The sequence below is a fragment of the Rousettus aegyptiacus genome, unplaced genomic scaffold (genome assembly GCF_014176215.1).
Source record: "Rousettus aegyptiacus isolate mRouAeg1 unplaced genomic scaffold, mRouAeg1.p scaffold_m13_p_7, whole genome shotgun sequence".
Taxonomy (NCBI): domain Eukaryota; kingdom Metazoa; phylum Chordata; class Mammalia; order Chiroptera; family Pteropodidae; genus Rousettus; species Rousettus aegyptiacus.
In genome coordinates, this window is record NW_023416310.1 from 31,056,538 (window position 1) to 31,072,057 (window position 15,520).

Here is a 15,520-nt window from a genome sequence, read left to right on the forward strand (position 1 = left end):
GTAAGTTATACTGTTGGAGAACTTGGGTATCTCAGTTATCTGAGTAATTATTTGGACACTTTCTTTCTTTTTCTTTGCTCAATTCTCTTAAAAATAAATTTAATGATGTGTAGAGCATAGGAAAGCAAAATGACCTAACGCCAGCATTAGTAACTTCCAAATGCAAAGTAAGTAGCTGGTTTAGGAATTGGGGGAGTCAAGATTTAATGAGTATTTAATTATAAGATAACATGGATTTGGCCTCCAAAAGGGTTGGACCTCGGAGAGCTGCTGGAAAAACCCCACAGAGATTCCTCTGCCATTTTCTTAACTCACACCAACCCTATTCTATTATCTACAAAATAAACTTCAGTATATGTAACTGCCTCATCTCCTCCTCCATAGCTGGCTAAATATCATCACTCTTCATCACTCTAGGCAAATGAATAAACAGCATTTAAATTTTCTACTAAAAAACATTTACCCTCTATAGCATAGACATTGATTGTACCCATTTATGACAGACAAGGATAAATATCTTTCATATAAATAATTTTCAATGTGAATAACATACATTTTAAAATATACAGTTTAACTTTTAAAAACATAATTATATTTATAATACAGTAAAAAATGAACACAAATATATAAATTTATTGCTACAAGAATGTTTTCAAAAAGCTCTATGTAAATCTAATCTAGCTCAACTGGCAAGTTCAGGAAGAAGCATAATAAAATAAACCTAATATAATAAAAAGAAAAATTTGGACTGTGACTTTATTTTGAAGTAAAAAGGTCATTTCCAAGAAATGCTTATCACACAAAAGGATAGCTTGCAGGTATACAATGAAGCACTAAATAGTCAATGTACTTTTTAGTAAGTATTTATAATGCTTTATAACTGAAAATTTATTCAGCATTAGTGTAAAGAAAAATAATTATATCAATATATATTGATACTTATTTAAACATGTCTTATGCAATACCTACACCATGCCAAGCAACCTGAATGTGAAAAAAAAGGAAGGAAGGAAGGAAGGAAGGAAGGAAGGAAGGAAGGAAGGAAGGAAGGAAGAAAGAAAGAAAGAAAGAAAGAAAGAAAGAAAGAAAGAAAGAAAGAAAGAAAGAAAGAAAGAAAGAAAGAAAGAAAGAAAGAAAAGAAAAAGCACATAGGTACTCAAAATTTTGGAATTTACAAATATTCTATTTGACATTCCATTAACAAAGCTCTGCATTATAGTCACAAATGTAAAGATTATTTAAAGATACCATTACTCATCTGAATATTCTCATACTTATAGAATTTCATTTTATGAAAAGGCCAAGAAGAATGCACATTTTTACATGAAAATATTTTTGCATAACTCAAGAAACAATGGCTTTACTTGTGTTTTATTATTTTCCAGATCTTTGTTAACATAAGTGCATCTGAATATCACTTAATGCAAAACTGCATTTACAAAATTAATCTGTCCTTCAATATTTTGAATTTTGGAGATATTCTTGTATAAACCTTCTCTGAAAGCATTATAAATCTATTTTTTATAAGAAAATACATCCTAAGGGATATGATAAGGAATATTTTGTCTTTAGAATTATTGAACAGTAGCATCTCATTTGTTCTGATTTTTTCCTTTCGTTCCTCAGTGATTGCCCCAGAGAAGGCTATGGACAAATAATAGATGGTAATTTATTCATCTATCATGTAAAAATTAGAATGATAATAAAAATGTTTTTCCAAGCAATGAAATCCTTCTTTATTTTGAATTTTATTATTATAGTAACTCTCATTGGTAACAAGTGAAAAATGAATAAAGATAGTGCTAGCCGAAATGGTTTTTTTTATTATTATTATCATTAGTTTATCAGGTTGTTAGTCGCTAACCTAAGTGCTATAATTCTTTTTGATCATTTATTTTAGTATTTGAAAAAAATACTGGTATCACTTCTTCGTTTGAAGTTGTCTTTGGATCAAAGTCTGAAATGAATGGCTTGCCTTACTATTCAGGAAGAGTTCTAGAAAGATGTTTGCCCAGCTGTAGTAATGGCTATTAGCAATTAAATCTTCTGTCAGATTAACTGGGTTAATCTGACAGAATGAGATAGTTTTTGGAGGTTCCTTGAACCTGGTCAACCATTGATAGAAGTAATAAGTTATGTGTTTGTGGCTTGTTCCTGGCTGATCTTTCTACAGTGATACCTACTTTATATCATTTTGGCATAAAATCTGAGCTAAACAATTGATTAGATTTTTAAATACTACATGTTATATAGTCATGTGCTGGACATAATTTACAATATGTTGCTAAAATAAAAGCACAGTTGCAAAACATTTGTACACCATGACCTTACATTAAAAAAAAAAAACACACACATATTTCACAATGTTATATATTACTTAATATGCAGAGTATTATGCATTATAAGAGCTGTTGAAGACATTAATTTTTTTTTCTGAGGACTGAAACGGTAGCTACTTTTATATATTTTGTTTCCTCTAGCTTACGAATAATAAACATTATTCTAATTAGGAACCAAAAGTTGCTTTAAAACAGACTCATTTTGACTATTTTGTAGGTCAAAATTAGTGGGAAATTTAGTCTCCAATTTAAATATTCATTTAAAATGTACATACCATAACGTAAATAAATAATGCAGTCAGGGCTAGATTGTCCTAAGTAGTGGGAGAATTGGTTTCGACTATACTTTAACAGAGCATTTACCTTTATTCACTTTTGATTGCTTATTTTAAATTGTTGAGTAGAGAAAAAAGTCATTGTAGAAAATTTAAAACATGAAAGATGAACAAAAAGAAATTAAAATGTATTCACAATCTCAACAGCAGGTGCTATAAAGATTTTAAAGAAACACTATAGAAAAGCAATTTTGTTACTGTGGCCCCTTGTCAATTCCATAACTAATAACAAAAAATAGAAAATACGAATTATTTCTTCCCCGCTTATTGGCTAAACTAATTTTACTTAATTGAGGTGTTTAAATTATTTCACCTAGAAAGTGTGATAGAAGGGTGAAGCAATCTCACAATTATATGAATAATCCATTCAAAGAACAAAGAACAAATAACAAATAATCCAAACACAGTAACAATAATAGTAATTTAAATACTCTTAGAATTTCTTACTTTGTCTTTGGGGAAACTGTTATCATAATGTTCCTCTTATTCACCTTGCCCTTTGCTCCCATTGCTAACAAGTGAAAAAAGAGTAAAAGCTCTGAGCACAATGACAATCTGAATCTCCAAATCCTTGGATAATCTCCTTGCATTTCTCCTTTGATTTAAAGAGTCTTGACCACTTCACTTATGCCACATATGTTAGCCTGTGATGTGCTGAAAAAATTGTAATCTTCATGGATATTTTATGGTTAGTAAAAACATTTTTAATCGGACAGCCTAGAGAAGAGATGCTTGTGTGGAAAGTCTGCTGCTCCAACATCCCCTTGAGGGAAGTATATTGTGTGGCCCTTTGCTCTGCTGATAGCTGATTAGACCACCAATAGGCATCCACTCCCAAAGCTAAAATCTGAACAAAGGTTTATGAGACAATGTGATTTGAAATCTCTGCTCAATAGGACAAAGGTAAGTAATGAATTCACTATAATTCTCTGTTTAGGGAAGTCTGAATACATAATATACATAGAGACAACAATTAATGAAGGTGCAGCAAAAGCCAAAAAACATGCACAGGAAAAGGCAGTGAGTAGAAACCATGAAGTAAGAGACATCACGAGGAGCAGAAGACATGAAAAAGTAGACGCTATAACCAAGCAGAAGCAGATCAGAAGTGAGGAGAAGAGAAGCAGGAACATCAGAAGAAAAGACAGAGGATGAGTAGCCATAATGATAGAACACTGAGAATGGAAATTCAAGTGACAGAAGATGAAGAAATAGCAGAATGCCTTGGCCTTTGGAGCCACACTATGTGTTGAACAACCTTCCAGTTATTGAATTTCATTCTAATCTCCATAAGACCTGTCTGTGTTGTGACTAAAATTATTTCTTGTTTATATCTACTCCTACTGTGTTTTAATAATACTCCTTAACTAACTAAGACAACCTGGATATGTGTTTATTCTTTAGGTCCTAAAAGAATTTAATTAACTCAGAAAAACAATGTGAATTACTATAAAATATTGTAGAAACAATATCATTGTTCTAAAGTGTTGCAGTAATGGTCTTCTGGAATTATTTTTAGTCAATAGATAAAAATGTTTAGCAATGCTAAAGAAAGTATTATCAAGCATTTAAAAGTATATTTTCTTAAGTGGGTTAGAAATGTTCTAATATTATCTGGTAAAAGTTACCAATTGGTTTAACAAATACTTTCTTTGTATATAGTGGTTAATTCAGTCAAAGATATTTGAATATACATGACTTCCAAGTTATGGGGTATGAATTAATGAGTTTTTGTTATAATAAAAATGATTCTAAAATTCCAGTTTAAAAGTAAATTACTGAGCGTATAGACATCTATGTAAATTAATATATTTTATATTTTGATGAGTCTTTATATAGGATACCACTAATCTGTAGGAAAACTAACTTGCAAAATGTGAACTCTAGTATTTCTCTGAAGCTTGTGCTATGAATTATTTTTAATAATTTCTCGTAATTTTTCTCAATTTTTAGAAAACAATCAGCATTTTCAAATTATTCAAACATCTTCAAGTCACCAAGATATTTTCACAGAACACAATGCCAATACCATAGGGTAGTAAAATATAGGTAGGCAAATAATCAAATAATAAAACATGTTTTCTTAAGACTAAAACTTTTAAAGATCATCAATTAATTTTTTAGATTAATAGATTTCAAGATCTTCAAAACTTCTCCTATTTTGCATCTTATACCATTTTGCCTTAATGAAGACTATGCATGTTCCCATAAATGGAAGTTAAACTTTAATGCTTATATTTATTACAACTAACCTATAGTTGAGTATACAAAGCCATCACCATTTAAATTATGTATCTGCTTCAGCAGGTAGTAGATGCATAACTGTTGGCTACTGACTATGTGAGAAATTGAAATCCATGATCACAATATTTGTTCTCATAGTCTCTGACAGGTAAGCAATTGATAAGGTATGAATTGTTAGTGGCTTTCTTTTGAGTAAAGTTAAAAATGTAAGAAATTATAGAAAATTTTCTAATCCATATTTGTCTACATAGTAAAATAAGTGATTTGTCATTGAATCACTTTAGATCATCACTGAACATTTAAGGCTGTCCTAATGATTAGAGGTTATTTTAAATATAAGTTCTTGATTACTTTTTAGTCTTTTCAACTCTGTAGGCATTAACTCACTAAGAAGCTGAATCATTATGAGCTCTTAAAAAAGACCAAATGCTTCAAATACGAAAAAAATTATTAATGTTTTCTTTAAAATAAATAAAATTCTAATAATATATCTCACAATAAGATAGGCAATAGGCTAAATGCAAAAAAAAAACACAACTTATTAATGGAAATGAGCATCTGATTTGAGTATTTATCCTTGATTTTCTGGATCAATGATAATGTGCTGAAATGCTACCTCCCCAGAAATAAATAAACGAATAAAAAAAAACAAATAAATAAGAAACTCAAAAGTATGAAGAAAATGGTAGATGTTTAGGAACCAGCTTTTTCCTAATAAAATAACAACAACAACAACAAAAAACATTTGACCTATAGGCTGTGGTCTTTTACATTTGGTGACATTTGGTTATTTAAAAGAAACATTCTTTTTCACAGAAACCAAGGGAATAGTAAGTTCAGGATTTTTCTTCTGAAACTTTTGTATGTTTTTCTAACAATATCTACCTCAGCCCACTATTATAACTCCAATTTTTAACAATGAAGAGAATTTGATAAGAATTTGATCAATGTTAATCTAGAATCTTACATTCTGTGAGCATAGCCTTTTGCAATAGCAACAAGGAAATGATTTAGGGAACAATTAATGATTGATCCTGATTTCAAGATGAATTCTTAACCTGCACAAAAGAGTAATCTAAAACATTTGAACATTTTATATTTCATACAAGTAACAAATTATTCACAAAAATAGATCCAACTCTTTTATATATCAAGCGCTCAAACTACAATTTGCCCAATCTATGTAGTCATTTGAATGTGCAAGAAAAAACTGCACTATTCTTTATAATTCTCATAAATTTAAAATGTAGATGATTCAAATGGGCTTCCCTTAAATTTTATTCCAATTTCGGTATTTTTCTAAAGATCACTGTCAAGTGCCAACTCCCTCTGGCTGCCTTACCTTTTTTGTTTTTCACCAGAAACCTATGGTTTCTACATTTTATATGCAATATCTCTCAAATTTTTGCTAAAAATAATCGTTTATAAGCTGTCTTTTCTTTTCTTCTTTTCTTTATATATACTTTCAGCCATAAACAGCAACAACAACAACAACAACAATAAAACATGACAGCAGCAAAGAAACAAAACAGCTCCTCTCCAAAGCAGAGAAAATATACCAGTCAATCAGAGGCAGTGACTGACAGAACTCTACAAATCAAGTGACTGTTGTGTGAGGGTAGAAGCAGAAGATTCCCTTTTGCAGTTGTCTGCATTTCAGGCACTAGGTATCTGCTCTGAACTGAACATTTGCCTCATGGTAACAAGAGTCGGTCCCTAGAAATGTCTTCATATCATATTAAGTGGCCTACAAAGTAGCATCCTGATCTGATCAACGTGACTTAAGTGCCACTGGTTGCTATTTTGCATTCTTTTATTGCTTTCTATTTTTATCCACATTAAAAAAATGGTGATAACTAATATCTAGTTATCTGGTAATAAAATGATAATACAAAGATCTTATTATCTATTCCGGACATCCATCATAGTACACTTCTCAATAACATATTACTAAGAGCGTTTCTTCATTATATCTAAGTTGAAAATGAGGTTAAGTACTCGGCTGTAGACTACTTTTCCCTGTAATACTTAGATACTGAACTGCAAGTAAAAGTACTTTAACTTCAACCCTTGACACTCTCTAATGTGGATTAATGTCATCTGCAATTTTGTCTCTGCATCTTAGATAAACCATTTTCTGTGAGAAGCCTAATAGTTCAAAGGTCTGCCGACTAAAACATATTTTCAACTCCAGAGAGTTTATTCTTATAAGACGAGAGAAAACGACATTCGAAATGGAGACGTAAAAAGAGTAAATGTTGGTAGGAAGAAAGAGCAGGAGAGTAGAAAAAGAGACCAATGTGTAAGGTATAAAGAAACCAAAATAATGCAAAAAGGCAAGGAAGCATCAAAAAATCATGAGTTTATTAAAATCCATTTTTATATGGATGCAGAGGTCTCCCTAAGCCTTCCTGTGGTCAGTAAGGACATTCTGTAAGTTATGTTATTAATTTAAAAGATTAAAAAAAAAAAAGAAAGAAAAGAAAGGAAGAAAGGCAGAAAAAAGAAATAGAGAACAGAAGTTTCCCTTGCATTTGCTACATATTTAAATTAGTTATTTATAGGAGAATTAGGACTCACTTATGGTTGATAGGAACAAGCTTAGTTTTCAAATTTTCAATATATTTAAACCTTCAAAGGTTAGAGTGCTAGCAATTTTTTAAAGTTACTAGAAAAAGAGAGAAAGAAAATTATTGGGACCATTGAAGCGTGCAATATATCACTACAAAGGCAAAATTTTCAGAAAAAAAAATTATAGAGAAACACATAGACTAATGAGTTTGGATGTATCATTGGGAGTTATTGGGAACCAAATTTGAAACTGAGACAGTCTGGGTCACTCTCTCAGAGTACATCAAGCTATGTACTTTGGCAGACAGGAAAAATGCAGAATAAGACCAATGGCCTATACAGACCTTATTAATAATGCATTTGAGGAAATTTCACAAAGAGGAAAAATTCATTTTGCATTATTTACAGTTTTTAAAAAACTTCTTAAGACAATTAATATTATGGAGTAGGGAAGAGACTGTCCAACACTCACCTTTTATGCAAATAATTCATGTATTAGTCACAATGCAATATTCAGTCTAACTTGGATTCTCTTGGTAATAATTTGTGAATGAATAGTTTGTATTAGAATATATTTCTACAATAATTATTTTATGTGAAATACTCTACAAGTTGTCTATTTTACCCATTAATTCAAATAACTATTCATCTTCATGTTAAAAGAATGTGACTTTACAGTCCTTTCCCATTTACCTTTATTGAAAACCCCACTCACTATGCAGGGAAGAAATTATTTGCATTAAAAAATGGTGATTCTTTTAGCAACTTCCATATAAAATTACTTTATGATGGTAGGTTGCAATTTTCAATATTGAAATTGATTAAGGAAGCAAGATTATCTGACTGTCCTTTTATTCCTATCCTAGACAGAGACTGAAGAACTGTAGATAATAAACCTTTCTGCTCACCTTCCAGTCCATGAATCTGTAAACACTGACCTTAATGTAATTTTAAGTGCAGATCACAAATATATTTTAGCAACAACATAAGCTAATGGACATCAAAGAACTGAGATTAGCCTGGGATTGTGTGCAGAGACATTCCATTCATAATCTGAAAAATCAAAGTATATATTTGACACTGACATGACCACTATTTATAGAGATGGTTCTTTTTAAAAAAGTATCTTCTCCACACAGGAAAAGCAGCTTTTGATTTTTAAATGAAAACAAGCCCTCCTTCTCCATTTAAAGATTCTCGACAGCTTTTCCTATTAGGAGGGAAATCATGGAAACAAAGAATCTGACAGAGATGGCCCTGGGAATTCAAATCTGCCCTTTCTCAAAAGAACCTTAACAAAAGGCTACATTCTGGCCTGTACATAGAAGATTCTATTGTTGCATCTAAACTACTGACACAGGAATGGCTGAAAAGGAAACGAATCTGCTATCTCTTACAGTCCCACGGGTCTGAAAACTTGCAGCTAGACCTTCTTCACCAACTACCTATTCTTCCACAGCTGAGATTGGATAGTCTTATACTACATATAGTTTATTTTCCACACCAAACAACATGTGCTGTAAACTGGGGGATTGGGGGGAACATAGGATGGAGATGAGAAAGGATAGAGTGACTATAGGAAACAGCATAGCCATTCTGACTAAATGTAGAGAAATTTGGGAAGGTTTCCATTCAAACTTAATCATTTAAAGTTTAATGTTAATTCTCAGTGTAAGACAATCACTTATATTAGAGTTGGTATATTTCCAGTGGAAACTTTCTCAAAATACATCCATTGAAGTATTTCATATTAATTGCACAATGCTGTTGATATCTCATGTATGATATAATTCTCAGACACAGCGGTGGTATATGACTGTGAAAATATATGTTCACCTTGGTTTCATACAAACATATTACTCACTAGGGGATAAATGTAATAAATCAGTCTTTCATTAAACTACAAGCTATATTGTGATATAGATATTTTTATTTATTTTTTTACTGGGTAAAAAATGCACTCCAGTTGAAAATCTCTGCTTATTTATTCATTGTGAGTTAGACTTGCATTATTTGCTATGTAAATTCCTCCATCTCCTCAAAGTTGATAATAACATGAATTCTTCATGGAACTTGGGGTTCTTCATATATCTGTTTTCTATTCCCCACATAAAACAAAGGCAAAGGAAATGAAAATGTTACCTGATCACTGAATGCTCTTTCCAGTGACTGCTGACAAGTTAAGGCATTTGCAGTCCTGTCCGAGGGAGGCACTGAAACCTTACAATCATTCATTTAAGTCAAGTAATTTAAATGTCACATATACTCCTAAAGAAGAGAAAACTCCACTAACCAGCATAAATCTTTATCCTCAGAGATATTACTCTGCAGACTATCCAGGAAAAAAAAAAAAGAGTATGCTTAATATCAGACTCTAATATAAGCCAAATGAAGAGAAATATCTAATAAGCGTAATTAGACTACAAACATCTATTTTAAAAATTCATCGATATAGCTACAGAACATAGAAGCGCATTTGATTCAGTTAATTTCCATCAGATCCTGGAGCTTAGGTAGTTACATTTATAAGTTTAAAAATCAATGCTTTATTGCATGTTAAATATAAATTCAACACAAAGAATAAAGCAGAAGTCTGGAAAGAAATATTTTCTTCACATGGATTTTCTAAGATTCAGGAAAAATCAAGAACATCTATAGCTACATTAAGGCACATTGTCTGGCTTTGGGAAACTATTCTGTGAGTTGCCACTTTGCCTGCATCTATCCCCCAGAGCTGAAAGCAAACTGGACCATGATACTAGACCTGCAACATCTGTGCTCCTTTTCAGGAAGTATGGAAGAGAAGAGATGGAGTTTGAGAGGAGATGATAGATGATATATACTTGAAAATTCCACTTGCATGAGAGCTTTGAGAGATTATTTCAGGAGCTATTCTGTTTGAAATTATTTTTAATGCTTTCTATGATAGTTCATCAATTTAATTTTTCTTAAATCATGATTTAGTTACCTTTTTATTGCAATGATTGGAAAGACCCGCTTTTTTGCTACTTTTAAATGAATAGTAAAAGATTTGAAGACAAATCTGAGTTATAAGAAACACAATGTTTCAAACTATGTATTTCATTAGATAAAGCTTGCTTTGTTAGAAGTTTAAGACCACCATTTTGTTCCTCTAGAGGATGTTTTATTGTCACTTGGAAGCACAGACAGTGGTTTGGAGAGCAGACTCCAACTCCTGTTCGGCACTTTCCAAGGATATAGAATTTTTTTTTACTATGACAATGAGAGATTAGAAGCTTGTTAGAACCATTTTATTTAAATAGCTAACAACTTTGTTATCATTGGAGAAGATTCTTTAATGTGGTCAGCAAAACCTGGAAAAGAGAAACCTAAACATATGTAAAGAAATAAAATAAATGTACTCTTAAAAGGATGCTACAATTCAAAATAAAGTCACAGTCCTTATATCCTTTCAGGTTCTCTAGTGCACAACCAAATAAAACTCAGTCCATGCATCTTTTCTGACTCATCATTCGGCATGCATATCACAGATTTGAAGGGTTTTGGTTATTTTTGTGGAAATATGATTAGGATGTAAAAATTCATCATGTAAATACTCTTAATGAGCAAGAAAATATTTAGAAAATTCATTTTCTATATATATAACATGGAAAAACACATTTTCCTATGTAAAACTGGTTGAATTTAGAAGGATTTAATAGTAAGTTTCAAAATGAAAGGAACTGTATCCTCTTCTACATTTGAGTAAAGAGGTAAAGACACTAAGTGAAGGAAATAAGATTCACAAATTTGGTCATAAAGAGAACTTCTGGAGTCCAAGATTTGGCAAAATATCTATGCTACCTGCCTTATTCAAAGGTCTGTAGAGGTGTTTGCACCTTATGTTAAAAATATATTTGGCACCTCTTTTTCTACTTAGAGGTAGGAGCTACAGCAGTGAAGTCTTCAGCTGCACAGATTTCAAAATGAATTTTTACAACCCAGATGATGGACTGGTATACTTCAAAAGTGAATTCATGAATTTTATAAAAATCCTTTCTCTTGCTTTTTTTTTTTTTCTTGACTAGCTTTCATCATAATGGAGGAATAACATTTTAAAAATTTTGAATAGGCACTTACTGGAATTACAGTTAATCCTGATACAATCTAGATGGGGAAGAATAGATGAAAAATGAAAATTTATCCTTCAAGGTAATAGCTGCAGACATCCAATAAAATCACAGTCCACCCTTCCGGGGACAGACACATGCAAATATGGCCACTCCATATCATTTATTCTTTACATACTTCTAGAACCCAGATTCATTATTATAAAGTTTCACTATTGAAAATGGCAATAGAAGGTTTTTTAAAAAAATGGCCAATTCAAACAAAGCTACATGGTGACAAATCTAAGTGAAATAAAGAATTGTTAACTGTCAAAGATGCTTGACTTAGACTGGCTGCAACTTTTTCCCCATCTGTGAAAGAACATATTCTGTTTTCAGCGTAAGTAAAAAAGTGCTCCGTCACAATGGGGTACAGTGCAAGCTCAGTTAGGCTCAGACATCTTGGACCTATGAAATCTAATATCCCACAAAGGCCAACAGAATCCTTTAGAATCATGATGGTCAATGGAAAGCAAGTTAAAAGTATTCTCATCTCACCCTAATGTATTTTTGTTTTCCGGCTTGGGCTAAAAGGTAACAGCCTGATGTTGGCTAGATTCCATGCCTTGTATTAACTGGAGGGAGAAAGAAACACTGTATGTTTCCTTTAGAAACTAGTGGCTAAGGAGTAGTGTCATTCTTCAGAGAACACAAGCCTATACCTCTCTTAAGAGCTAACAATGTTCTCTATGTAATAAGTGTCATGGTTAACACTGCTCTTGATTTTCCTTTTCTTATACTTGCTTCTTATATGAAAGCAGATTCTCTAAGAACAGAATGCCCGATCTGAATAACACAGAATGTGTTTGTAGGGTTACCTTTAAAGGGCTATGTGGGATGTTTTGTGTTGATTTTATGCATAGATGAATATTTGTTTATTTTGGTCGTATTTAAAGCCTTTGGGGAACATGAAAAATATAAACCTAGATTCTGTTTCCATATAGCTAAGTTTGTCATGTGTCGTCAACCGCATCAGAAAAGTGGTTGCAAACAGCCAAGGACCAGCACCTACACAACTCTTTCCACAGAATGCTTTGCTGTTGGAAAATTCCCATGAATGGTTCCACGTTGGCTAGTTGCCCCTTTAGTGTAATCAGGTGAGGTAGTTTGATTGGCTTGCAGTAACCTATCATTGTCACTAGAGGGAACTCTAACAGAACAGTAAATTAAGAGTGCTGTTTTTTTAGGGATCTTTAAAAACACCCTTATTATTTAACTTCGTTTAACTAATATTAATTGAATGTAATTGTATGCACTAAGCTAACAGTAAAACGACTTCATTTTTATGAGCTACTATTCTGCCCAGCACAATTTGAGTGTTTACATTTTACTATTCTTTTTTTATAAATAAATTTTGTGTGTGTTTAGTACCTCCAGGAAATACAGTAAAACCTCATTAACTTGTACTCCTCTTTGAGTTAATGATAATATTAAAACTTATTGGGCAGAATATGTATAATACTTCATTCTGTATGAGCAGAGATCACCTGAGAAAAATTAAACAAACAAGTTGTGAAAGGCCAAGTTCAGGAAGAAAACTGATTACAAATACTCCACTATATATTGATGGTACGACTTGCATAAAACAATGTACTAATTATGGATAATTCTTATCTACCCATTAAAATCAGCCTAGTAAGATCTTTCCTTAACAGGACTTTTCAAGCTATTAACTTGTAATTTTAAAAGCAATTAAAAACAAACTTTAATTTTCTTTCTTTCTTATCTCTACAATTCAGACTTTTTCTTAATTCAGCCTGGCCTTCTCCCATATTTCATCTAGGTTGTTGAGGTTTTACTGTAGTGACTCTTTCTTAATTCTATAGTTAAGCAGGAAAGCATTATTTTTCTGTAGAAGAGCCTGTGTTTTTAGTGTTCTCATGGCTGTTTGCTGAGGGCCGCAGACTTTGGGCATTGAAGGGTTGTGGATTGCTGTTTGATAGCAAAATATCACCACACAGTATTTCCAAACAGAAAAGATGGGGTACCACCAAGGCAACTATACAAAGAAGCCCAAGGAGTAGAAGAAAAGCCACTGTTGATCACATCACAAAGTAGAAATTTGATATTTGGTGTACATGTTATCTAAGTAAATATATCTGAAAGGATATCATCTAGAACCAATCAGAATGTTAGTAAATGTAACAATAGGAAATTCAGTTTGAGGCATATTCAAGCCAAATAATTTATATTTTCGATTAACTTCATTGATATGTATGGCTTCCCTTTTAAGAACCTTCAGTGGTAGAAATCACAAAACATTAAATTATGTTGAACAAAAAGGAAACAATAAAAAGATGTCCCAAAACCTAAATTAATTTTAAGGGTGAAAATGAGACCATTAAGTCTTTTAACTTTCCATGGCAAACAGGCTACTTAATAAATGTTTGCAGGCAAACTGAACAAAACATGAAAAGTGTTAGTTCAATGGGGGAAGGTGAGTTGTTACCTAGATTGACCGTCAGTTTCACACGCCCCGCATCCAGCTCCAGGCGGAGGGTGTCAGCTGAGTCTCTAGAGGTGGTTGCCATGAGAATGCCATATGCACGTTGGGATCGAAACCGTAAAGACACATCTTCAGCCTCTGTGTGCATTACCACGGGGAGCTGGATTTTCATAAACATACTCCCATCATAGCTCAGAACTGTTGCCTCTACAGATGGGAAATGAATAGAAAAGTTCTTGGTTAGTTTAGTAAATTTATACTTTGAAAAGGAAAAGTATGACCTATTAAAATCTTCCAGATAGAACACAAGACTACCAACTCAGCTCATCTTCAGAAATGAGCAATTTTTTTAAGTTGGGAAGAGAAGTCACCATAGGAAGAACTTCCTTCATGAAGTATCTACTAAAATCCAGAAGATATGGCTACACTTCCCTTTTGGTTCCCATAGCACTTTCTACCTACAGCATTAATGATGCTAGATCATTAATGTTGAGGCATGTGTCTCTTCTCAAGAGCGGAGATCGATTAATTTATATACGCACAGGGTAAGCCAGGTTTGAAGCACTAGCAACTAATTAATGAATGTTTACATATGGCTAAGCTACTGACCAGCTCTGTAAAATTAGCCTTGGCTCCAAATTCTTCATCTGAAAAATGTATCTTTAGGTCCTTTGCTTGTCCTAAAAGTTGATAATTCTATAAGAGAAGCTAACTAGAACTTAAAACTGTCGGTAAGCACAGCCTTGGTATCCTAAAAATATTAAGCTAATCCCAAAATCTCAACCACTATGCATTTTGGTAATATTGAGAAAGGATGGGGGTGGGACTAAAGAGCTTTTACGAGTGCGTGCTACCAAGCCAAAGTAGATTGCTTTAATAGGGAAGTTATGTAATATTGTGTTAAACACACAAAAAAAGTAAATAGCAAAAACTGTTGACCGCACACTGACTACTTTAAGAAATTGCCAGCACTCCTTAATGTTAAACACCACATGGCAGTACAACACTGAAAGGCAAGTATGAGTCATTTCGCTTTTTCCCTAATTCTAATAACTCAGAATACCATTTAATGAAAAAAGAAAAAAGAAAAAAAAAAAACTACCTGGATTTAAAATAAACTAGGAAGTTCTCATTATCTTGCCTATGTACATGACAAAGCAATTAACTTTACTGATGCAACTGTGTTTATTATTGAGATTATATTTCTTGAGTTGTGATTTTGCAAGTTTATTTTTCAAAAGGTCAGGGAAGTCAAGTTTCCTTTCTAATGTACTTTAACCATTAGTTGTCATCATGAGACTGAATGCACATCCAGAACCGATAACCACTGAGGGTTCCAAGGTCTCTCCTTTAGCACTTTTCTCTTTTTTACCTACCTCTTGACTTAAGGGATCTCTCTCAATTCCCATGTCCGCTCTCCTTAATATTTATTAACAGCCCTAACTTCTCTCTTGA

General features: G+C 32.5%; 1 protein-coding gene across 30 annotated transcripts in view; it reads right to left on the bottom strand.

Annotated features, from left to right (window-relative positions):
• NRXN1 (neurexin 1) overlaps nt 1-15,520 on the bottom strand; it is a 1,005,516-nt gene that overhangs the window by 531,039 nt on the left and 458,957 nt on the right. For 22 of the 30 annotated variants that reach the window (XM_036224875.1, XM_036224864.1, XM_036224885.1 and 19 more), the window contains 2 exons: nt 14,069-14,272; nt 11,591-11,617 (listed from right to left, as the gene is read on the bottom strand). In XM_036224875.1, the coding sequence (XP_036080768.1) occupies nt 11,591-11,617; nt 14,069-14,272 (231 nt within the window). The remainder of the gene's footprint in view (nt 1-11,590; nt 11,618-14,068; nt 14,273-15,520) is intronic. The other 8 variants (XM_036224890.1, XM_036224889.1, XM_036224888.1 and 5 more) reach the window with 1 other exon arrangement.